Source organism: Scyliorhinus torazame, chromosome 20 (genome assembly GCF_047496885.1).
Source record: "Scyliorhinus torazame isolate Kashiwa2021f chromosome 20, sScyTor2.1, whole genome shotgun sequence".
In the NCBI taxonomy this organism is placed as follows: Eukaryota; Metazoa; Chordata; class Chondrichthyes; order Carcharhiniformes; family Scyliorhinidae; genus Scyliorhinus; species Scyliorhinus torazame.
Window position 1 is genome coordinate 22393036 of NC_092726.1, and position 24016 is coordinate 22417051.

Below are 24016 nucleotides of genomic sequence, written 5' to 3' on the forward strand. Positions count from 1 at the left end.
TCCCTATAATACCCCACCCCAACACCCCCTCCCTATAAACCCCCACCCTATAAACCCCCACCCTATAAACCCCCTCCCTAACACACCCTCCCTAACACACCCTCCCTAACACACCCTCCCTAACACACCCTCCCTAACACACACCCCCAACACCCCCCCTAACACACCCTCCCTAACACACCCTCCCCTAACACACCCTCCCTAACACACCCTCCCAACACACCCTCCCTAACACACCCCTCCCTAACACACCCTCCCTAACACACCCTCCCTAACACACCCTCCCTAACACACCCTCCCTAACACACCCTCCCTAACACACCCTCCCTAACACACCCTCCCTAACACACCCTCCCTAACACACCCTCCCTAACACACCCTCCCTAACACACCCTCCCTAACACACCCTCCCTAACACACCCTCCCTAACACACCCTCCCTAACACACCCTCCCTAACACACCCTCCCTAACACACCCTCCCTAACACACCCTCCCTAACACACCCTCCCTAACACACCCTCCCTAACACACCCTCACCCCCTATAAACCCCCCTCCCCAACACCCCCTCCCTATAAACCCCCCTCCCCAACACACCCCCTATAAACCCCCCTCCCCAACACACCCCCTATAAACCCCCCCTCCCCAATACACCCTCCCTATAAACCCCCCTCCCCAACACACCCTCACCCCCTATAAACCCCCCTCCCCAACACCCCCTCACCCCCTATAAACCCCCCTCCCCAACACCCCCTCACCCCCTATAAACCCCCCTCCCCAACACCCCCTCCCTATAGACCCACCTCCCCAACACCCCCTCCCTATAAACCCCCCTCCCCAACACACCCTCCCTATAAACCCCCCTCCCCAACACACCCTCCCTATAAACCCCCTCCCTATAAACCCCCTCCCTAACACACCCTCCCTAACACACCCTCACCCCCTATAAACCCCCCTCCCCAACACCCCCTCCCTATAAACCCCCCTCCCCAACACACCCCCTATAAACCCCCCTCCCCAACACACCCCCTATAAACCCCCCTCCCCAATACACCCTCCCTATAAACCCCCCTCCCCAACACACCCTCACCCCCTATAAACCCCCCTCCCCAACACCCCCTCACCCCCTATAAACCCCCCTCCCCAACACCCCCTCACCCCCTATAAACCCCCCTCCCCAACACCCCCTCCCTATAGACCCACCTCCCCAACACCCCCTCCCTATAAACCCCCCTCCCCAACACACCCTCCCTATAAACCCCCCTCCCCAACACACCCTCCCTATAAACCCCCCTCCCCAACACACCCTCCCTATAAACCCCCCTCCCCAACACACCCTCCCTATAAACCCCCCTCCCCAACACACCCTCCCTATAAACCCCCCTCCCCAACACACCCTCCCTATAAACCCCCCTCCCCAACACACCCTCTCTATAAACCCCCCTCCCCAACACACCCTCTCTATAAACCCCCCTCCCCAACACACCCTCTCTATAAACCCCCCTCCCCAACACACCCTCTCTATAAACCCCCCTCCCCAACACACCCCCTCTAAACCCCCCTCCCCAACACACCCTCTCTATAAACCCCCATCCCCAACACACCCTCCCGAAAACCCCCCTCCCCAACACCCCCCCTATAAACCCCCCTCCCTAACACACCCCCTATAAACCCCCCTCCCCAACACACCCCCTATAAACCACTCCCCAACACACCCTCCCTATAAACCCCCCCTCCCTTTAACCCCCCCCTCCCTTTAACCCCCCCCTCCCTTTAACCCCCCCCTCCCTTTAACCCCCCCCTCCCTTTAACCCCCCCCTCCCTTTAACCCCCCCTCCCTTTAACCCCCCCTCCCTTTAACCCCCCCCTCCCTTTAACCCCCCCCCTCCCTTTAACCCCCCCCTCCCTTTAACCCCCCCCTCCCTTTAACCCCCCCCTCCCTTTAACCCCCCCCTCCCTTTAACCCCCCCTCCAGATAAACCCCCCCTCCAGATAAACCCCCCCCTCCCTATAAACCCCCCCCTCCCTATAAACCCCCCCCTCCCTATAAACCCCCCCCTCCCCAACACACCCTCCAGATAAACCCCCTCCCCATAAACCCCCCTCCCCAATACACCCTCCCTATAAACTCCCTCCCCAACACCCCCTCACCCCCTATAAACCCCTCCCCAACACCCTCTCCCTATAAACCCCCCTCCACAACACCCCCTCCCTATAATGCCCCTCCCTATAATGCCCCTCCCTATAATGCCCCTCCCTATAATGCCCCTCCCTATAATACCCCTCCCTATAATACCCCTCCCTATAATACCCCTCCCTATAATACCCCTCCCTATAATACCCCTCCCTATAATACCCCTCCCTATAATACCCCTCCCTAACACACCCTCCCTAACACACCCTCCCTAACACACCCTCCCTAACACACCCTCCCTAACACACCCTCCCTAACACACCCTCCCTAACACACCCTCCCTAACACACCCTCCCTAACACACCCTCCCTAACACACCCTCCCTAACACACCCTCCCTAACACACCCTCCCTAACACACCCTCCCTAACACACCCTCCCTAACACACCCTCCCTAACACACCCTCCCTAACACACCCTCCCTAACACACCCTCCCTAACACACCCTCCCTAACACACCCTCCCTAACACACCCTCCCCTAACACACCCTCACCCCCTATAAACCCCCCTCCCCAACACCCCCTCCCTATAAACCCCCCTCCCCAACACACCCCCTATAAACCCCCCTCCCCAACACACCCCCTATAAACCCCCCTCCCCAACACACCCCCTATAAACCCCCCTCCCCAATACACCCTCCCTATAAACCCCCCTCCTCAACACACCCTCACCCCCTATAAACCCCCCTCCCCAACACCCCCTCACCCCCTATAAACCCCCCTCCCCAACACCCCCTCACCCCCTATAAACCCCCCTCCCCAACACCCCCTCCCTATAGACCCACCTCCCCAACACCCACTCCCTATAAACCCCCCTCCCCAACACACCCTCCCTATAAACCCCCCTCCCCAACACACCCTCCCTATAAACCCCCCTCCCCAACACACCCTCCCTATAAACCCCCCTCCCCAACACACCCTCCCTATAAACCCCCTCCCCAACACACCCTCCCTATAAACCCCCCTCCCCAACACACCCTCCCTATAAACCCCCCTCCCCAACACACCCTCCCTATAAACCCCCCTCCCCAACACACCCTCCCTATAAACCCCCCTCCCCAACACACCCTCCCTATAAACCCCCCTCCCCAACACACCCTCCCTATAAACCCCCCTCCCCAACACACCCTCCCTATAAACCCCCCTCCCCAACACACCCTCTCTATAAACCCCCCTCCCCAACACACCCTCTCTATAAAGCCCCCTCCCCAACACACCCTCTCTATAAACCCCCCTCCCCAACACACCCCCTCTAAACCCCCCTCCCCAACACACCCTCTCTATAAACCCCCATCCCCAACACACCCTCTCTATAAACCCCCCTCCCCAACACACCCCCTCTAAACACCCTCTCCCCAACACACCCTCCCTATAAACCCCCCTCCCCAACACACCCCCTCTAAACACCCCTCCTCAACACACCCTCTCTATAAACCCCCCTCCCCAGCACCCCCTCCCCAGCACCCCCTCCCTATAAACCCCCCCTCCCCAACACCCCCTCACCCCCTATAAACCCCCCTCCCCAACACACCCTCTCTATAAACCCCCCTCCCCAACACACCCTCTCTATAAACCCCCCTCCCCAACACACCCTCTCTATAAACCCCCCTCCCCAACACACCCTCTCTATAAACCCCCCTCCCCAACACACCCTCTCTATAAACCCCCCTCCCCAACACACCCTCTCTATAAACCCCCCTCCCCAACACACCCTCCCTATAAACCCCCCTCCCCAACACCCCCTCACCCCCTATAAACCCCCCTCCCCAACACACCCTCTCTATAAACCCCCCTCCCCAACACACCCTCTCTATAAACCACCCTCCCCAACACACCCTCTCTATAAACCCCCCTCCCCAACACACCCTCTCTATAAACCCCCCTCCCCAACACACCCTCTCTATAAACCCCCCTCCCCAACACACCCTCCCTATAAACCCCCCTCCCCAACACACCCTCCCTATAAACCCCCCTCCCCAACACACCCTCCCTATAAACCCCCCTCCCCAACACACCCTCTCTATAAACCCCCCTCCCCAACACACCCTCCCTATAAACCCCCCTCCCCAACACACCCCCTCTAAACCCCCCTCCCCAACACACCCTCTCTATAAACCCCCCTCCCCAACACACCCTCCCTATAAACCCCCCTCCCCAACACACCCTCCCTATAAACCCCCCTCCCCAACACAACGCCAGCAGGCTCTGCTGGACACAGCCTGAGCTGAAGCCTCCGGCTGCTGTGCAGATATATTTGGCTGAGGGATTGCAAAGGCTCAGATCCGCTCAGGCTCTCCGCAATGGTGTCACTTACCTGCTCAGTGTGTGCTCGCTGCTGCCAGGCTCTGCTCCCCACGCACACTCACTCCCACTGAGCCCCGGCTCCGTACTCAGCCCAGCCTGGGGCGGGGAATCCGCCCGCCCCCAGCAAAATCGCCCCGCCTCTGCCGCCAGCGGCGCACCAATGGCGAATCGCTGCCTTCCTGGCGGCCCCCAGCTCTGACCTGCATCTGGCCAGAGGTGCATTGCTCATCTGTTAAGTGTGCACCGCAGCCCACTTACACTCACCCCGCCCCCCCCCCCCCCCCCCACACACGCCCATGCCCACCCAGATGTTTGCCAGATGTGCCTCAGGTGTCCTGACACCCAGAGATGGGCAAGGTTAGCTGGACTCACCGCCGGAGAGGGGGGGGGGCACGGCGGTTAGCACTGCTGCCTCACGGCGCCGAGGGCCCTGGTTCGATCCCGGCTCCAGGTCACTGTCCGTGTGGAGTTTGCACATTCTCCCCGTGTCTGCGTGGGTCACGCCCCCACAACCCAAAAAGATGTGCATTCAGGATAAATTGCCCCTTAATTAGGCGGGAGAAAAAGTATGGGGTACTTCATTTTTTTTTTAAATTAAGTGTGGTGGAGGCAACAACTCTCACATAAGACCATAAGACATAGGAGTGGAAGTAAGGCCATTCGGCCCATCGAGTCCACTCCACCATTCAATCATGGCTGATTTCAACTCCATTTACCCGCTCTCTCTCCATAGCCCTTAATTCCTCGAGAAATCAAGAATTTATCAACTTCTGTCTTAAAGACACTCAACGTCCCGGCCTCCACCGCCCTCTGTGGCAATGAATTCCACAGACCCACCACTCTCTGGCTGAAGACATTTCTGCTCATCTCTGTTCTAAAGTGACTCCCTTTTATTCTCAGGCTGTGCCCCCGGGTCCTAGTCTCCCCTGCCTATGGAAACAACTTCCCTACATCTTTTAGGAAGCGTGCAGATGAGCACTTTGCAATCCGGAGCAGACAGGGCTGGGAAACGAGCGTTGGATGGTCTGCGCAGACTGGAACGGCCAAAGGGCCTCATGCCATGCTGGAAAACTCAATGACTCTAAGCCAGCGTCACCAAGGTCAGAGTTCAATGACGGTCGTTTACGAAGCTCATGTTTGCGTGGCAGGTCCGACCAATAAATGCCTTGGTTTTATCGCCCTGCCCTTATCTAATCTCTGACTTGTGGGGAAATCTGCTTTGGAGAGTGTTGCTTCCAAAATGGTTTCCCCAAAACACCCTCTCCTCCCAAAACCACCGACATGTGCCTCGCGGAGGGGAAGCCGTTTCCATTCCTCCCCCTCAACCGGTGGCTAACTCGTTCTTTCCTCGTGAACCTCGATTGGGGTTTTTTTTCCCTTCAGTCATTCGCGGCATGTCGGTCTTCCTGGCGAGGCCCAGCTTTTATTGGCCAATCCTAATTGCCCTCCGACGCCATCTCCTCGAACCCCTGCCGTCCATTGCCGGAGGATTCGATGCAGCGGAGTGTCTTGCTGGGACTGGGTTCTCTCCGATGGCTGTTCGACCTGCGAGGTCATCGTAAATCGGAGCGGGACCCCGGATGTTGGAAACATCTGGAACTGAGGGGTGGTACTAATTGCAATAAGAGAGGTTAAGAGTGGTCTGAATAGTACCCCAGGGTCAGCACCGTTCCAGACAGACCCTTTTGACGGCGATCACTCCACAATCATTAGGTGCTGCAAAATCCAGCTGAATTGTCCCAGTTCCTCTGGATCTTTCCTGAATTCAATCTCCTGTGACACCCCATGAAAGGTCGCCCACAAAAAGCGAGGAAAAAAATACCCGGAGAAAGTTGTCTTCCCCCCGACATTCAATATGACTTTACATTATGGCTACTCCTTTGTCTGGGGCTAACATTCCCAGATCCAGGAACAAGTGTCTCCTTGAGAGAGGGAACACAACGCAGAGCTTGATTCAAGAAGCAACAAGGTTGGAAGAGACAAAACCTTTAAGATCAAACAACATAGGAGCAGAATTAGGCCATTCGGCCCATCGAGTCTGCTCCGCCATTCAATCATGGCTGATATTTTTCTCATCCCCATTCTCCTGCCTTCTCCCCATAACCCCTGATCCCCTTATTAATCAAGAACCTATCTGTCTCTGTCTTAAAGGCACTCAGTGATTTGGCCTCCACCGCCTTCTGCGGCAAAGAGTTCCACAGATTCACCACCCTCTGGCTGAAGAAATTCCTTCTCATCTCTGTTTTAAAGCATCATCCCATTAGTCTGAGATTGTGTCCTCTGCTTCTAGTTTTTCCTACGAGTGGAAACATCTTCTCCACGCCCACTGTATCCAGGCCTCGCAGTATCCTGTAAGTTTCAATAAGATTCCCCCTCATCCTTCTGATCGAGTACAGACCCAGGGTCCTCAACCGCTCCTCCTATGGCAAGCAAAACCAAACCTTCTTTTTCGCCCATGCTCACTGCCCCAGCTCCTCCAATCACAGGTTCCCTCCCTTCCAGGGTTGCTACTCCTCCAGAGTCAGAACGTACCATTGGAGGAGGAGTGAGGCGGGAAATGGGGGACCTGTGATTGGACGAGATGGAGCAAAAATCCTGCACAACCGAGCGAACATGCTGGAGAGCTAATGTAATGTGATAACAGCTTGAGCCTGGCTAAACAAATCAAGGCTCATCTTGCAACGAGAGACAAAAGAATGCCGTGTGCTTTGAGTGCAGCTGGTGCCGTGAATGGGAGGGGCCAGGTCTGTCCAAACAAAGGAGTTACATCCAGGGCTCTCAGCTGAGCAGAAGGTTTTAAGCTTGGTCCTAAAAAAAAAGTCTTCGCTCTCCAAGGACTCTGCACCAAGATAAGCAAGTAAAACCTGGTTGTTAACTTTATACGTGAGAGGTATTTGAAACATATGGATTGCTTCATTGGAATGTAGAGGCAGATTTCAGGAAGCTAAGATGTTGTATCTGTTAACTGTATCGCTATTTTCGTGTGACAATGTGCTTCATTCTGTGTTCAAATTAAAGTTTGTTTTCACATAAAAGTTGTCTACTGGTCAATGTTATCACTCCTGTGGTGCAGTAACATTTCCACACTGTTTTACCAAATGCAAACAGTTGAGTTCTCATCCGGGATCTTAACCAAAATTCTGGTCCGGACCCATAATATCTGCGGCAGGAGAAGATTGAGTAATCCTATCTGTATCGATAAGTCCTTTGGGTTATAAGGAAACTTTCATTTCAACCACGATTGCTGTCACCCACTTTCCATATGTTTGCTCTCTTCTGGTTTTGAGAAACGATTGCACAAGCCATGTGTTGCAAATGCGTTACTTTGTAAAAATAAGCGTTGAATCTAACTTTGACGCATGGTTGGCGATTTGGTTGGGCCTGATTAGTCCTTGAGTTTCGGATTGGAAGAGCTGCGATACACGATACAGTCTTTCTGTTTCGAGGTCGTGCAATCTCACCCCTTCGAAGAAGGAAAGCCTGAATTAAAAATGAGCACAAGGAACAAGAGGGTAAAGTTACCTCACCGCCTGGCGAAGGGTTTTGTGCAGCTGAAAAAGGAGACCCTGAAAAACCGGGCGTTCCAGTTTCCTCCCACAAGTCCTGAAAGACGTGCTGGTTAGGGTGAATTGGACATTCTGAATTCTCCCTCGGTGTACCCGAACCGGCGCCGGAATGTGGCGACGAGGGGATTTTCACAGTAACTTCATTGCAGTGTTAAGGTAAGCCTACTTGTGACACCAATAAAGATTATTATTGTTATAAATTACAAAGGGAGCCACTTGGTCCAATATCTGAGGCGATTAGGGATGGACAATGAATGTTGGCCAAGCCAGCAATGCCATATCCCATAAAATAATATATTTTTAATAAGATGAGGCACTGGTGATTGTTGCACTATAACATTTATTATTGCACATAAAAATCTGCAGCTCTTAATGAAATACCAGTTACGCAGTTTCACCCTCTTAATGTTTCAACACAGGACGCAGCCCACTTCTGTTTTCCTCCGATTTATATCGCTGCCAAGAATTTTCCACCAACTCTTCAGGTGTGAGTCCTGACAGTGAGTGAAGACCACCATTCGATCATAAGAATGTGGGCGATAGGCGCGGAGGTAAGTCAGAGAGCCCCTCGAGCCCGCTCCGCCATTTAAAAAGATGAGTCTTCGCAGGGGTGGAGGATTTCCGAAGAATCTCCAGTTTCTGAGTGAGGAGATTTCAAAATGGCCGCCCCCTTATCATCAACTGAACCGTCGAGTCGCAGAGGCCCAGCCAGGGGAAGCAGCCTTATAGGAATTGACCTGGTCAAACCCTCTCACAGTCTTACATATGCCAATGATCCCGTGCTGAACAGACGTAGGCAGACACAGGCACCTCGCCCATGGGAGGGTGGGTTAGGAATCAAAAGCTCACCCACCTGACAGCCACTTGTAATCAGTTGCCGCCTTTGATATAATAACAAGGTCCAAGGCACTTTGAAATTAAATGCAACATCCTCGGGGCAGCACGGGTAGCGCCAGGGTCCCAGGTTCGATTCCCCGCTGGGTCACTGTCTGTGCGGAGTCTGCACGTTCTCCCCGTGTGTGCGTGGGTTTCCTCCGGTTTCCCCCCACAGTCCAAAGACGTGCAGGTCAGGTGGATTGGCCGTGATCAATTGCCCTCAGTGTCCAAAAAGGTTCGGAGGGGTTATTGGGTAACGGGGATAGGGTGGAAGTGAGGGCTTAAGTGGGTCGGTGCAGACTCGATGGGCCGAATGGCCTCCTTCTGCACTGTATGTTCTATGTTCTATCATCCTGGTAAACCTCTTCTGTACCCTCTCCAAAGCCTCCCCATCAATTCTGGCGACCAGAATTGAACGCTATATTCCTTGATAGTTGGTTTATTTACAGTATGCAGAATGACATGCATCTGTCTCCTGCCCACTAACTCGCCCAGTGTCCCAGCAGTCTCCTTTCAGAAGCTGTTTTAGTTATATTGGTTGAGGGCTCAGTGTACCAAGAAGAACTCCTTTTCCCATCTTCAAATATAGCATCATGGGGCTCTTATCATTCACTCGAGGGTACAGACAGGGCCTCAGTTCAATGTCTCATCCCTCGGTGCTGGGACTGAAGCATTGGGCTAGATTGTGCTGGAGTGGGCCTGACCCAGGGGAGAGCCGACTGCATGCAACACCCTCCACACCACAGAGTCCCGGGATGCGAATCGAACCCAGAGCTTTCTACACGTCCTTCTACACAATCTCTCGACACGGTTTTGACGAGTAAACAAACAAACAAATAATCAAATGATCAACCACTGTCGCGAAACTATACCTTGGAGGGAAACGTATCAGAATGAAATTAAAACATTGCTTTGTGGGCTGATGAAAAGTGTCTCCATGCTTTCCTTGAGCGAATGAACTCAGCTCATTAACTAATGAAGCAAACCTAAAAAGGCTGTTGAATGAAAATCCAAAACGATAAAGGAAACATTCCCAGGGCTAACAGCACTCCAGCCCCTGCGACGGGTTCTCTTTATATGTGCTCGATGTACTTAATCAGTCAATGCCCTCTACCTGTGTTTCCTTAACCTTGGCAATACAATGAATGCAACGTTAACACCCAAAAACTCCACAGAATCAGACCCCAGCTTGCTCAGGAAAGCAGGCGAGGCAACAGGAGAGGAAGGAAAACAATGACCTTTTGAACCATTTTGAATGCTGCCGCATCGACAAAGCTATCACCGCAATATTGTGTGGTGGCGAGGAGTACGTGCAATCATTTCGAAAACAAAAACGTGGGGGAATTTCTGCACAGTCACCCAACCTGTTTGCGTCATGATTCTGTTGTCATTGTTCCCAGAAGGCCCTCTCGGGCTACTGCCTCTGAAGTACGTCAGCCTTTATCTTGCCGGGATGTGACAAGGCAACTTAACTTTCCTTGCTTTGGCAATGGTCGCTGATTCTTTGTCACCAGTGGCGGCACAGATCAAGTACACAGACTTGGTCAGGGCGCCAAATCCAGGAACTATTAATAAAACTGCAGGGTTAGATGTTTCACTCCTTGCGTGATGCTCTTCTGTAAGATGCTTCTTAAAACCCAACCTCTTTCCCCAGGCTTTTGGTCAACTGGCCATATATATCTCCTTTTGTGTCTTATTTTTTCATAAATTTAGAGTATCCAATTCTTTTTTTTCCCAATTAAGGGGCAATTTAGCGCGGCCAATCCACCTACCCTGCTCATAGACCATCAGACACAGGAGCAGAATTAGGCCACTCGGCCCATCGGGTCTGCTCCGCCATTCGATCATGGCTGATATTTTCTCACCCCCATTCTCCTGCCTTCTCCCCATAACCCCTGATCCCCCTTATTAATCAAGAACCTAGGGCAGCACGGTGGCCCAGTGGTTAGCACAGCTGCCTCACGGCGCCGAGGTCCCAGGTTCGATCCCGGCCCCCTGTCCGTGTGGAGTTTGCACACTCTCCCCGTGTCTGCGTGGGTTTCGCCCCCACAACCCAAAGATGTGCAGGGTAGGTGGATTGGCCGCGCTAAATTGACCCTTAATTGGGAAAAAATGAATTTGATACCCTAACCTATCTATCTCTGTCTTAAAGACAGTCAGTGATTTGGCCTCCATCTTTTTGGCTTGTGGGGGTGAGACCCAAGCAGACACGGGGAGAATGGGCAAACTCCACACAGACAGTGACCCGGGGACGGGATCGGAACCTTTGCTATCAGCCTCCCATGTGGGACCTTGTCAAAAGAGCGTCTCGCCCAGTTCATCGAACTCGCCCAGCAAGGGGGACACCAATAGCTGACCCGCTAAATGCTTCCCGTGGTTACGCCCAAGGAATCTTCGAAAGGGAGAAAGAAAGTTGAACCATCTGAATTTGGCTCGACTGAACTGGGTCCATTTTCTAGAAATGAGAGGGAATGTTGCAAAGGTGGGTGGGTGGTCGGGGGTGAGTGCAGCGGAAAGATCTGTGCTGTAATCTTTCTGTGATTCGGAGAAACGCTTCCTGTTTAAGTCTGGTCTGACCAGCAGCTGGAAGCGATATTCCCGCCTCGGGTCGCATAACCTGATGACTCAGATCACTGAACTAACTGACCTCGCACCGTTGGCACCACCTCTCTCACTGTCAGGGGAGATACGTGCCCTGTTGCTGAACAGCTGTTTAGTCACGGGTGCAGGCTATTTCCAATCCCGACAGCAGCAGCAATAGCTCAATCTGCACATCGACCTCAAGGTCAGTGCCTGTTTCAAAATACATGAACAGCTTCCCCAACCTGCTGTTTGCACAGGTTAGTGGGCCTGGCCTCCTATTCAAATTCACGTACAACATCGAGGCGAGGAAGAACAAAGACCAGTACAACACAGGAACAGGCCCTTCGGCCCTCCAAGCCTGCGCCGATCATGACGCCTGCCAAAACTAACGCCTTCTGCACTTCCGGGGTCCGTTTCCCTCTCTTCCCATTGATGCACGATCAATTATACTCAAAGGCGAGGTTGTAAGGTTGCCGCGGCGGTCCGGAGTCGCTGGAGACTCGTGGCCACGGCTCGTGCCTGGCAGACCCCCACAGAATGGCCCTTCTTGCCGCACCCTTTGCAGGTGGAGGTGAGGGCCGGGCAGCGCTGGCGGGGGTGCTTCGCCTGCCCGCAGAAGAAGCAACGGGGCCCAACGGAGCCCATTACAGCGCAGGCCTGCGGGGACACGGGGAAGGTCAGCGGGGCTGCCGCTGCGGGATGCCACGCAGCCCAGGGGGCCGCTGCGCGGTCGGGCGCATAGGACTGCGCGTTTCGGGAGGCAACGTCCATGGACCCTGCCAGGGCCCGTGCCTCTCTCAGTCCCAGGGCGTCCTTTTCTAAAAGTCTTTGGCGGATCTCTGAAGAGCTCATACCTGCTACGAAGGCATCCCGGATTAGAAGTTCCGTGTGCTCGCTGCCCGAAACTTGCGGGCAGCCACAGTTTCTGCCCAGCACCAGTAGCGCCCGGTAGAAGTCCTCCAGCGATTCCCCGGGGTTTTGCCATCTAGTTGCAAGCAGGTGACGTGCGTAGACCTGATTTACACGGCGTATTTAATGTCCCTTTAACCGTTCGATCGCAGCATTGTAGTCCTCTGCCTCCTCGACGAGGGTGAAGATTCCAGGGCTTACTCTCGAGTGCAGGAGATACAGGTTCTGTTCTCCTGAGGGGGTGCCTCCGGCCGTCTCGAGGTAGCCTTCAAAACACGCCAGCCAGTGCTTAAATATCGCCGCCGAGTCCTCCACGTGGGGGCTGAGTTGTAGACACTCCGGCTTGATTCCGAGATCCATCCTTTCAGCTTAAGAGTCGTCTATTAAATTGATGCACGATCAATTAGACTCGAAGACGAGGTTGTAACATAACTGAAGGCTTTAATAGACTAGAACTGTTCCCCAGCAGCTTCGGTACAGAATGAGGGCTGCTGGGACGGCACCGGTTCTTATACCCCGCCAGCCAGGGCGGAGCTACATACCAAACAGCCAATGGTAAGCTGCTAGGCTTCCCCAATGGTCTACAGCCTCTCGGGTACTGCAATACCTGATACTACCACACCCATCCCATCCTGGTCCTCATATACCTGTCATTGAAGGTAAGCATGCAGGTACAGCAGGCAATAAAGAAGGCAAATGGTATGTTGGCCTTCGTTGCGAGAGGTTTCGAGTATAGAAGCAGGGATGTGTTGCTGCAATTGTACAGGGTGAGGCCACACCTGGAGTATTGTGTGGAGTTTTGGTCTCCTTCTCTGAGGGAGGATGTTCTTGCTCCCGAGGGAGTGCAGCGAAGGTTTACCAGGCTGATTCCAGGGATGGCGGGACTGACGTACGAGGAGACATTGAGTCGGTTCGGATTGTTCTCGCTGGAGTACAGAAGAATGAGGGGGGGATCTGATAGAAAGCTGTAAAGTTCTAACAGGACTGGACAGGGTAGATGCCGGAAGGATGTTCCCGATGGTGGGTCCAGAACCAGGGGTCACAGTCTGAGGATACGGGGGTAGACCAGTTAGGACAGAGAGGGGGAGAAATCTCTTCACCCAGAGAGTGGTCGGGCTGTGGAATTCATCACCACAGGAAGTAGTTGAGTCCCAAATATTGTATTTTTTCGAGAAGCAGTTAGAGATAGCACTCGGGACGAAGGGGATCAAAGGATATGGGAGGGGGGGGGGGGAAAGCAGAATTAGGCTATTGAGTTGGATGATCAGAATGATTGGGGGAGCAGGCTAGAAGGGCCGAATGGCCGATTCCTGCTCCTATTTTCTATGTTTCTATTCATGTATTTGTCACGATGCTTCTTGAACGTCGCTATTGTAGCAGCTTCCACCACCTCCCCCCCGGCTGCACGTTACCCTCTGTGTAAAGAAATTGCCTCGCACATCCCTCTGAACACATGGTGATAATGTTTCCGGCAAAGCTACAGGAAACGAGGAGGCTTTCCACCGACTGGACCAGTTAAAAAGGGAAGAGGAGTCACTGGGAAAGCGACGAAGAGCGGGCAGATGTTGTGCCCTGGTACAAATTGCTGAGGTGGACCTTCGAAAGGATAAAGGACCGCTTTAGGCTGGTCATCAAAACACACGGCGAGGGGGGGGGGGGGGCAGAGCAAACACAATATTGATTCCTTCTCCTCCAGGAACGTAACCCAAAGCTGTCGACACCAGTCTAATCCACACTGACCATCCAGCCAAATAAGTAGGCCGCACCCGCCCCTCGCCGCTTCCCCCAACCCCCAAGGAGTCCAGGTTCCCGTGGCAACATGCACCTTTCCATGCACGTTGTCCTCTGGAGCTGTGGAAGGTGATGGTGGAGGTGATAACGCTCTCCCCATTGCCGTGACTGACCAGGAATCCTTCTTGTCCTTTCTACGTGCTGCCCCGGCCCTGTACATTTTTCCATTTTCTAATCCACGTTCCCTTTCGGGCAAGGCATTCCCGATCACAACACCTCACTGGGTTTTTTCTTTCAAGTGTCTCCGCTCACCGTTTCACCTTATATAGGATTCTGGGAATTTGAAACAGAGGCAGGAACAACTCCAGGAAACTATACTCCGCCTGTGTTAACAAAAAAAACCCACCACAAATTCATTCCAGCTGGAGCATTGTGTTCGATTCTGGGCACTACACTTTAGGAAGGATGTGACGGACTCGGAGAGAGCGCAGAAGAGTGGGGCTCACTGAATTGCTCTCCGAAAGCCAGCACAAAGTTGAATGGCCTCTTTCAGTGCCGTACTATCCTCTCATTCTACGACTGACAATTCTGTAGAAATGGCTCCCGTCCCCTCTTCTTCCCCACCGGCCATCCTCGGCCTCCACTCTGCAAGTGACACTGCGACCAAGTTGCATCAGGGTGGGGCAAAGATCTATGACGCAGCGATTTATACGACAAGTTAATTCGCTCTCGTTACAAAAGCTCCGTCTGGCTACGCTTTTGCTTGCTGATTTGTAATTTGCGTTCTGTAAGAGTTGACCCCTCCGCAATGGCGAACGATGTGCCTGGATCAATTTGTCAATTCCCTTCATATTATTCAGGACTCTGTTCTGAAGCTAACAAACCCAATTTTCTGTTACATTTCACTGTAAAATACCACCTTACTTTTTCGGGCGAACTTGTCATTTGAGGAGCGGTTGCTGACTCTGGGTCTGTACTCGTTGGGAGTTTAGAAGGATGAGGGGGGGATCTTATTGAAACTTACAGGATACTGCGAGGCCTGGATAGAGTGGACGTGGAGAGGATGTTTCCACTTGTAGGAGAGACTAGAACCAGAGGACACAATCTCAGACTGAAGGGACGATCCTTTAAAACAGAGATGAGGAGGAATTTCTTCAGCCAGAGGGTGGTGAATCTGTGGAACTCTTTGCCGCAGAAGGCTGTGGAGGCCAAATCACTGAGTGTCTTTAAGACAGAGATAGATAGGTTCTTGATTAATATGGGGATCAGGGGTTATGGGGAGAAGGCAGGAGAATGGGGGTGAGAAAAATATCAGCCATGGTTTAAAAAAAATAAATTTAGTGTATCCAATTAATTTTTTTCCAATTAAGGGGCAATTTAGCGGGGCCAATCCACCTACCCTGCACATCTTTAAGGTTGTGGGGGCGAAACCCACGCAAACACGGGGAGAATGTGCAAACTCCACACGGACAGTGACCCAGAGCCGGGATCGAACCCAGGCCCTCGGCGCAGTGAGGCGACCGTGCCAACCACTTGCGCCACCGGGCTGCCCATCAGCCATGACTGAATGGAGGAAGAGACTCGATGGGCCGAGTGGCCTAATTCTGCTCCTATGTCATGTGGTCGTATATGGATTAAGATTGGGACAATTATGAAGTGGAAAATTGGCCTAAAATACCATGTCCAAAGAGGGGGGAACTAAGCTGATTCCCGAGGCTAATCATTATTGCAGCGATTGCCAAATATTCCATGCTATCTTTGCAAATAGACGGCCAGGCAGTTTACCATTAGGCAGGAGGCTAAATCGGAGTGCAAGACAACCACAGCCTGACTCTCGAGTTCTGTCAGCCCCCCCTGCTGCGCAGAACACAGAAGCCCTGACGGCTAGGCCGAGCTTCAAACTCCACCATCTCGCCCCTCTATCAGGCGCAGCCCACTGGTAGCACTCCCACCTGAATCAGGTCATGTGCTCAAGGCAGACTCGGGAGGCTTGAGCAGGCTGGCATTCCGGGGAGGTCCAGCAAATGTGCTCAGGCTCGATGTTCGCCAACTTAAAATTTACGTGTTTCCCCTGATTATCAATCGCTTCACTCCCACGCTAACCGTGCAAGCAAGCTTACTTCTCCTCGCACACGTTCTGGCTTCATAAGAGTCTGATAGCTAGGAGGGCGGCCTGTCTGTGTCAGGTCTTTGTTCACAAGAACGGTTCAGGGGATGAGAGACTGCAGTTGTGAGGATAGATCGGAGAGGTTGGGACTGTTCTCCTGGGAGAGAAGGAGGCCGAGAGGGAATTTGATCGAGATGTTCGAAATCGTGAGGGGGCTAGATAAAGTCAACAGAGAGAAACCGTTGCTGCTCGGAAAAGGATCGAGGACGAGGGGTGGGGGGGGCAACAGATTTACAGTGATTTGCAATAGAAGCAAATGCGATGGAGAAAGAACTCTCTCGCACAGCGAGTGGTTTGGGTCTGGAATGCACTGTCTGCAAGCGCGGTGGAGGCAGCTTCAATCGAGGCGCTCCAGAGGGAACTGGATGATTGTTTGAATAGAAGCAATGTGCAGGGGTACGGGGAAGAGGAAAGGGAACTAAGTCACACAATGCCCGTTCGGAGAGCTGGTACAGACACGGCGGCCCTCCTTCTGTGCCGTGACCACTCTGTGATTCTCTGAAAGATTTGTCGAACTGGGGACATACGCTGGCTTTTCCCCGGAACACAGCAAATGAGCCCTAATCGCGTGCATGTCCAATCACTTACTGAAAGCCTGCTCAAGCAAAACGGTTCTTGAGGGATATCTGTATGTTCCCTCTGCTGTGAGAACGATCCCAGTTTCTTCAATCTCAACCCACTCGTATCCTCCTCCCTGGCACCCTGCCCCCCCCCCCTCCCCCTCCTCTCGCCCTTATTCAACGTCAAAATATCCTTCCTAAAGTTTTTTAAAATGTATTCATTTACGGGAGATGGGTGTCGCCGTCTCAGCCCAGCATTTATTGCCCATCCCTAATTGCCCTTTGGGTTGTGGTGCCTTCTTGAACCGCTGCAGTCTGTGTGGCGTAGGTACACCCACTGTGCTGCTAGGGAGAGAGATTTCCCATCCACTTTCCTACATCACCTCATTAATTTGACCCGTGTAAGAGTCTTTTCTCTCTAATCAATGTGTTGGCCAGGGATAGTGTTCTGCCTGGCAAAAGCCAGTGATTGGTCCCTGCTGGGTGATGTTTCTGAGAGAACCTTCCAGAAGTGATTAGACCTCAGAAATGAAGGGAGGTGTTTCACTTTCTGTTGCCCGCTGTCTGCAGGTGGAAGCTGAAGACCTTTTAAGTGTGTCAAAACCAGCAGCTGAAGTAAAAGAATTGATCTATTGGTTTGAAAGTAGTGAGTGTCTGGCATACCCTCTGCAATGAACCTGTACTGATGCTGACTCTGCAGGGAAGGTGGATAACCTTGCCTGCGAAGCTCATATCAAATCTGGGCGGCACAGTAGCACAGTGGTTGGCACTATTGCTTCACAGCGCCAGGGTCCCAGGTTCGATTCCCGGCTTGGGTCACTGTCTGTGCGGAGTCTGTACGTTCTCCCCGTGTCTGCGTGGGCTTCCTCCGGGTGCTCCGGTTTCCTCCCACAAATCCCGAAAGACGTGCTGTTGGGTGAATTGGACATTCTGAATTCTCCCTCTGTGACCCGAACAGGCGCCGGAATGTGGCGACGAGGGGATTTTCACAGTAACTTCATTGCAGCGTTAATGTAAGCCGACTTGTGACACTAATAAAGATTATTGTGATAAAGAAGTGAAGTACCAAACCGAAAAACTGAACTTCAGAAAGACATTGACTGCAAGTCATCCCTGTCAATCATAAATCCCCATCCTTTTATTTCAGTAATATTTTCTTTCTCTTTCCCTTCTTTGTGTTTCGGCTGTGTGGAAAGAGTGGGGTTAGAAAAGACGGTTTGGAAAGGGGCAGTACAAAGCCAGCTCGATATTCTGTCTGTTTAATTAAATTGATTAATTCGCAATGGAAGGTGATCCGTGTTTTAAAATTACAAACCTGGTGACTGTCATTTATTGGACTTAACCAAAGACCTTGTGTATGTAAAGAAATCTAACTTCATCGGTATGGCGGGTCCGGTCAAGTGAGGCCGGAATTGACTGCACGCCGGCCAAGGTGTCATAATATATTCCACCGCCAAGGATTAATGATTCTGCAGCTCACATTGCAGAGATTTTCACTCAAGCGCAATGACAAAGGGGACTCCCTTTCCCCCCCCCCCTTCTGCTGTCTTAATAACACAAGAAAAGGCCTTCGAGCCCTTCTAATGTTTCAGGTGCCGACAGGACATCCCAGATATCTGTCCCCCGTGACCTCATCTGATAGATAACTCCAAAACAATTAGCTCCTTTGGAATGGATACATTTTTGGAGGCTTCCGGGGTAGATGACGGGCGATCTTCGAATTGGCGGCCTCTAATTAACGCCAATCGTCAGCCGACCAGGTACTGTCTGCGCCTGTGACCCACGGCTATTGTTTGACGAACCAGTTCCTGCATTTAAATTCATGTCACTATGATCCCACCGCCGTCACTTCCCGAGGGAGCTCGTTGATACCATTTAATGCAACCAGGGTGTTGATCCAACGCAGCCAGCTTATCCCCAGGCCCCATCTCTATCCTGTTCACCGTATACCAGCGTCGGGCATTTTGTACTCAAGTTGCCGGATTGCACGTCAGCGAGCTTTAAAGCTAATCCAACATTTGTCAGCCCAGTTGATCCAAATCCTTCTGCGATCACTTGTCTCGCTGACCTCTTTGTTGGGCTCACAAGCTTACAGTCCCATAAAATCTGGCGCACACACATACCAATTACTTTTGTGCAGGTTAATCTGAGGTGCCACCCCTTCGGTGGGCGCTGTGAGAGCAGGGGCTGGCAGGCAAAGCATTTAACGTTCAGGGATTTTGACCCTGGGCTGGATTCCCCGCTTGAGAGACTAAGTGCCAACGCTGGGGCTGAATCGCGAGCGTGCACGATAGCGGTGCCGGTCCCGGAGTGATCCAGGCCTTGCAGACCGTGGCAATGGTGTTCCGTGCCAGTCGACCCCACCTCCCACTTCCTGGCCGTTCCCCGCTACTCCCCCCCCCCCCCCCCCCCGGCAGAAGCCCCACTGGCCAGCAGCACACTGTAGCGATGTTGGACACTTTCCTCAGCCCCTCTCTCTCGCTCCCTCAGCAGACACGGCGCCGGTTTCACCATTTTTAAAAAGCACAAGCGACCCTCGCCGTCGGGAATTCCTTCCGGCGGATGCAGAGCACCGCGGGGGGTCCCGGGAATTGTCTGGTTGGGCCCGTTAATGATACGCAGACAGCGTTTACTGCACAACGTGCATGGCCACGCCAGCGTGCAACGCATTCACGCCACTGTCGAAGCACCAGAGCATGGCATTCCGCCAGGCGCCCAACGCCACCCTCGATTGTCGGCTGACCCGCAATCCTCTGGTACCACCCCGAACGTTCACCTAGCTGACAACGGCCAACTCACCACAAACTGCTGATCGAGCTCGAGGCCTGTCCGGGCCAGTCACCGAGGGAGGCCGAAGATAAAGATGGGGAAATGGCCAAACGACTTTCAGAATCATTAACCGAGCATTTGCTGACTGGAACCTGGGGGGAGGGGGCGAATACAGCAGAAACTGTATTGATTTGAACTTAATGCCGAGGCTCGACTGGAGGCTGAGAGCTGGGATTGGCTGGAAGGTGGTCATCAGATCTCCTTTTTTCTGTGAGGGAAAAAAAAGAATTTACGGCCTCAAGTCAATCGTTGGCAAGTGGCCTCGGGCACAAGAGTAATTTGTATCCCTTCGAGGGAAAACTGGCCTCGCGTTTATCTTCCCCAAATACAAAGGCTGATCTGATCTTGATTGCGCGCAGTACAAGAGTCAGGATAGCAACCTTCACGGAATACGTCCAATGCTGTCTTTGAATTCCTCCCCCCCCCTCAACCCGGGTTTATTTTCCAACGCCCCCCCCCAGGGATTAAGGACCCGCCTGCGCAGGCAGCTCCCACAGTAAACTCGCTCAAATCCCAGGTTCACGTTGGCACAGGGAGGGTTCCACAGCCCAGGGCCACCCAGGTTGTGAACCAGGCCGCAGTGCACAGCTCCGGGGGAGGGGTTGCGAGCACAGCAGAAACCAGGCACAAAATCCAAAACCTTTTGTCTGCCCGCACGAGGCGACAGACTGCCCAGTGAACATCGAAGGCACTCGGCCGCACGTGGTTACGGAGGCCATCTTCAGCAATGACTTGGATTTTTTAATTTTTTAAAAAACACAGCGGGCAGGCAATACATCCTTTGAGACTCGCACTCCTGGCTGTGGAGAACAGCATCTATCCCGCGCCCCCCCCCCCCCCCCCCAACTTTACTATTCCCCACAACGGTATTGCATTCGCTCTCCACACTCAAATGGCCCCCAGCACCATGCTTCCACTGTTTGCTCACTCCCTGCTCAGTTGCAGGACCTTCAAACCTGTTGGTCGATTGCAAGGGCTGAGGCTCCTCCATTGCTACCTTCTGGACCCCCATGCCTGCTTCTCTTACGGGTAGACTTTTATCGGAAGTCCCTGGCCCCCTGAAGCAAAGTGTCCAGGTGCCTTTCCCCCTCCCCCATGCATCAGTTTCTGAATCTCCACCTCCATCAACTGTGTCAAAATTCCTCACGCTGTAGACATCTCGTGCAGAAGACTTGGCATGGAACACACTGGTGCCCAGCAGCTCCCACATGCTACAGCTGCAACATCACCTACCCTGCCTACTTTAACTTAACTCATTAGGTCTCAGGTTTAGAAATATTATTCAACTGTCGTCTCCAGTTTTTCTTTGATGAATGTAGGAAATTGTTATATATGTAGCAGTAATATTTTTCAAAGCACTGGTTTAACAGACAGGCAAGTGATGTGTCTGCAAAAGATACAATTAAGATGTTGTAAAAGTGGAATAATCATTGATTCTATTCATTTAATTGTTTACACATATAGGGCTAATGAATTTTTTTTTAATAAAAAGGTTCCCTTGGGTTTAGATAATTGGGGATGGTGTTTAACCTCAGTAAGGGTGCAGCACAGTGCCGAGTAGCACTGCTGTCTCAAGGCGCCGAGGTCCCAGGTTCGATCCCGGCTCTGGGTCACTGTCCGTGTGGAATTTGCACATTCTCCCAGTGTTTGCGTGGGTTATGCCCCCACAACACAAAGATTTTTAAATTAAAAACATTTAAAAAAAAAAAAAGAGTACCTAATTGTTTTTTCCAATTAAGGGGCAATTTAACGTGGCCAATCCACCTACCCTGCACATCTTTGGGTTTGTGGGGGTGAAACCCACGGAGACACGGGGAGAATGTGCAAACTTCACACGGACAGTGACCCAGGGCCAGGATTCGAACCCGGGTCCTCAGCGCCGTAGGCAGCAATGCTAACCACTGTGCCACCGTGCTGCCCTCCACAACCCAAAGATGTGCAGGGTAGGTGGATTGACCACGCTAAATTGCCCCTTAATTGAAAAAAATGAATTCGGTACTCTAAATTTATAAACAAAAAAAAACCTTAGTGGGATGGTCATAAGGTGGGATAACAATGTAATTAATGGGAGGAGCCAGGTCTGTACCAAGCAGGTTGTGCCTCAAATGGGTCTCTCTCCTTTGCTGAAAGCAACTCTCTACAGAGGACAGGAAGTATCCCTGTGTTTGCTAACTTTATTTACAAGTAGCTTTTGACACATAATGGGCTTTGCTTAATTGGAGATTGAGACGGTATCAGTTAGAAATTAAAGTGTTTCCCTTTTATTCAGAACTGTTTAAACTGTTAATTGGAAGCTATTTACTGTGATGTTAATGCAGTTGGTCCTGTGTTAAGAATAAAGTTTGATTTAATATAAAATATCCCCGTTTGTCAGTGGAGTCACTCCTGGGGGTGCAGAATCCTTTCCTCACAGTTTCCAAGTTGCAAACCTGTTGGGGTTTCTTGTCCAGTTTCCCAACAAACATTGGGATCTGGTCCGGTACCGTAACTTAAGTTTACAATAATAATCTTTATTGTCACAAGTAGGCTTACATTAACACTGCAATGATGCTACTGTGAAAATCCCCTTGTCGCCACATTGCGATGCCTGTTCGGGTACACAGAGGGAAAATTCAGAATGTCCAATTCACCCAACAAGCACGTCTTTCGGGACTTGTGGGAGGAAGCTGGAGCACCCGGAGGAAACCCACGCAGACACGGGGAGAACGTGCAGACTCCGCACAGACAGTGACCCAAGCCGGGAATCGAACCCGGGACCCTGGCACTGTGAAATAACAATGCAAACCATTGTGTTACCGTGCCGCCAACTAGTTAAGCCATAATTTTAATGCATCTCCCCAGCATAGTTGTTATTTATTTATTAGGGACATAAGAGACCATTCAGCCCCTTGTAACAGTAGTGCTGGAGAAAACAATGGGGCTGAAAATAATAAATCGCCTGAACCAGATGGTCTACATACCAGAGTGTTGAAAACGGTGGCTGCAGAGATGATGCAAGCCTTTGGTGGTCATCTTCTAAAATTCTAGACACTGGAATGCACCTGCGGATTGGAAGGCAACTGGAACCCCACTATTGAAGAAACTACAGAACTGCGAACCTGACATCAATTGTTGGGATAACGCTACAATCTATTAAAAAGGAAGTGATAGTTGGGCACTGGATGGTAGGACTGGTCAGTCAACATGGATGTGGACCTCGCTGGCTGGGCCAGCATTTATTGCCTATCCCTAATTGCCCCTTGAGAAGGTGGGTGAGCCGCCGCAGTCCGTGTGGTGTAGGTACACCCACAGTGCTGTTAGGGAGGGAGTTCCAGGATTTTGACCCAGCGACAGTGAAGGAACGGCCAATATATTTCCAAGTCAGGAGGGCGAGTGACTTGGAGGGGAACCTCCAGGTGGTGGGGTTCCCAGGCGCCTGGTGTACTTTGTCCTTTTAGTGGTCGTGGGTTGAGAAGGTGCACAATGTGCGTCGGTGGTGGTGGGGGGAGTGAATGTTTGTGGATGGGGTGCCGATCACGCGGGGCTGCTTTGTCCTGGATGGTGTCGAGCTTCTTGAGTGTTGTTGGGAGCTGCACTCATCCAGGCAAGTGTGGGGTATTCCATCACACTCCTGACTTTTGTGAAAGGAAAATCGTGTTTGACAAACCTGTTGGCTTTTTTTGAGGATGTCACTCGCAGATTAGATAAGGGGGAACCTGTGGATGTGATATATTTGGATTTTCAGAAGGCTCTCGATAAGGTCCCACACAACAGGGCAGCACGGTAGCACAGTGGTTAGCACAATTGCTTCACAGCTCCAGGGTCCTAGGTTCGATTCCCAGCTTGGGTCACTGTCTATGCGGAGTCTGCACATCCTCCCCGTGTGTGCGTGGGTTTCCTCCGGGTGCTCCGGTTTCCTCCCACAGTCCAAAGATGTGCAGGTTAGGTGGATTGGCCACGATAAATTGTCCTTAGGAGTCCAAAATTGCCCTTAGTGTTGGGTGGGGTTACTGCGTTATGGGGATAGGGTGGAGTTGTTGACCTTGGGTGGGGTGCTCTTTCCAAGAGCCGGTGCAGACTCGATGGGCCGAATGGCCTCCTTCTGCACTGTAAATTCTATGAACAGGTCAGCAAACAAAAAGTAGAGCACCGTAAGAGTGAGGGATAATATACTGGCATGGAGTGCTGATTAATGGACTGCAAATAGCGACATTACCACTACACCAGTGATTAGAGGGAGGAAACCATTCTATCACCGGGTTACACTCGATTTCTTGCAATTTGTGTCTTCGATTGCGATTGACAATAAAAGTTGAGTCA

At 52.1% G+C, this 24016-nt stretch overlaps 1 protein-coding gene across 2 annotated transcripts in view; it reads right to left on the reverse strand.

Annotated features, from left to right (window-relative positions):
- The window catches only part of LOC140396953 (protein phosphatase 1 regulatory subunit 3C-B-like), a 31777-nt gene extending 11965 nt beyond the window's left edge, over nucleotides 1-19812 (reverse strand). Inside the window, exon 1 of one of the 2 annotated variants that reach the window (XM_072485917.1) lies at nucleotides 19688-19812. In XM_072485917.1, coding sequence (XP_072342018.1) covers nucleotides 19688-19784 — 97 coding nt within the window. In that variant the 5' untranslated portion in view covers nucleotides 19785-19812. Of the gene's footprint in view, nucleotides 1-4506; nucleotides 4660-19687 lie in introns of those variants that run through there. The other variant, XM_072485919.1, reaches the window with a different exon arrangement.
- Nucleotides 19813-24016: the final 4204 nt, after the last annotated feature.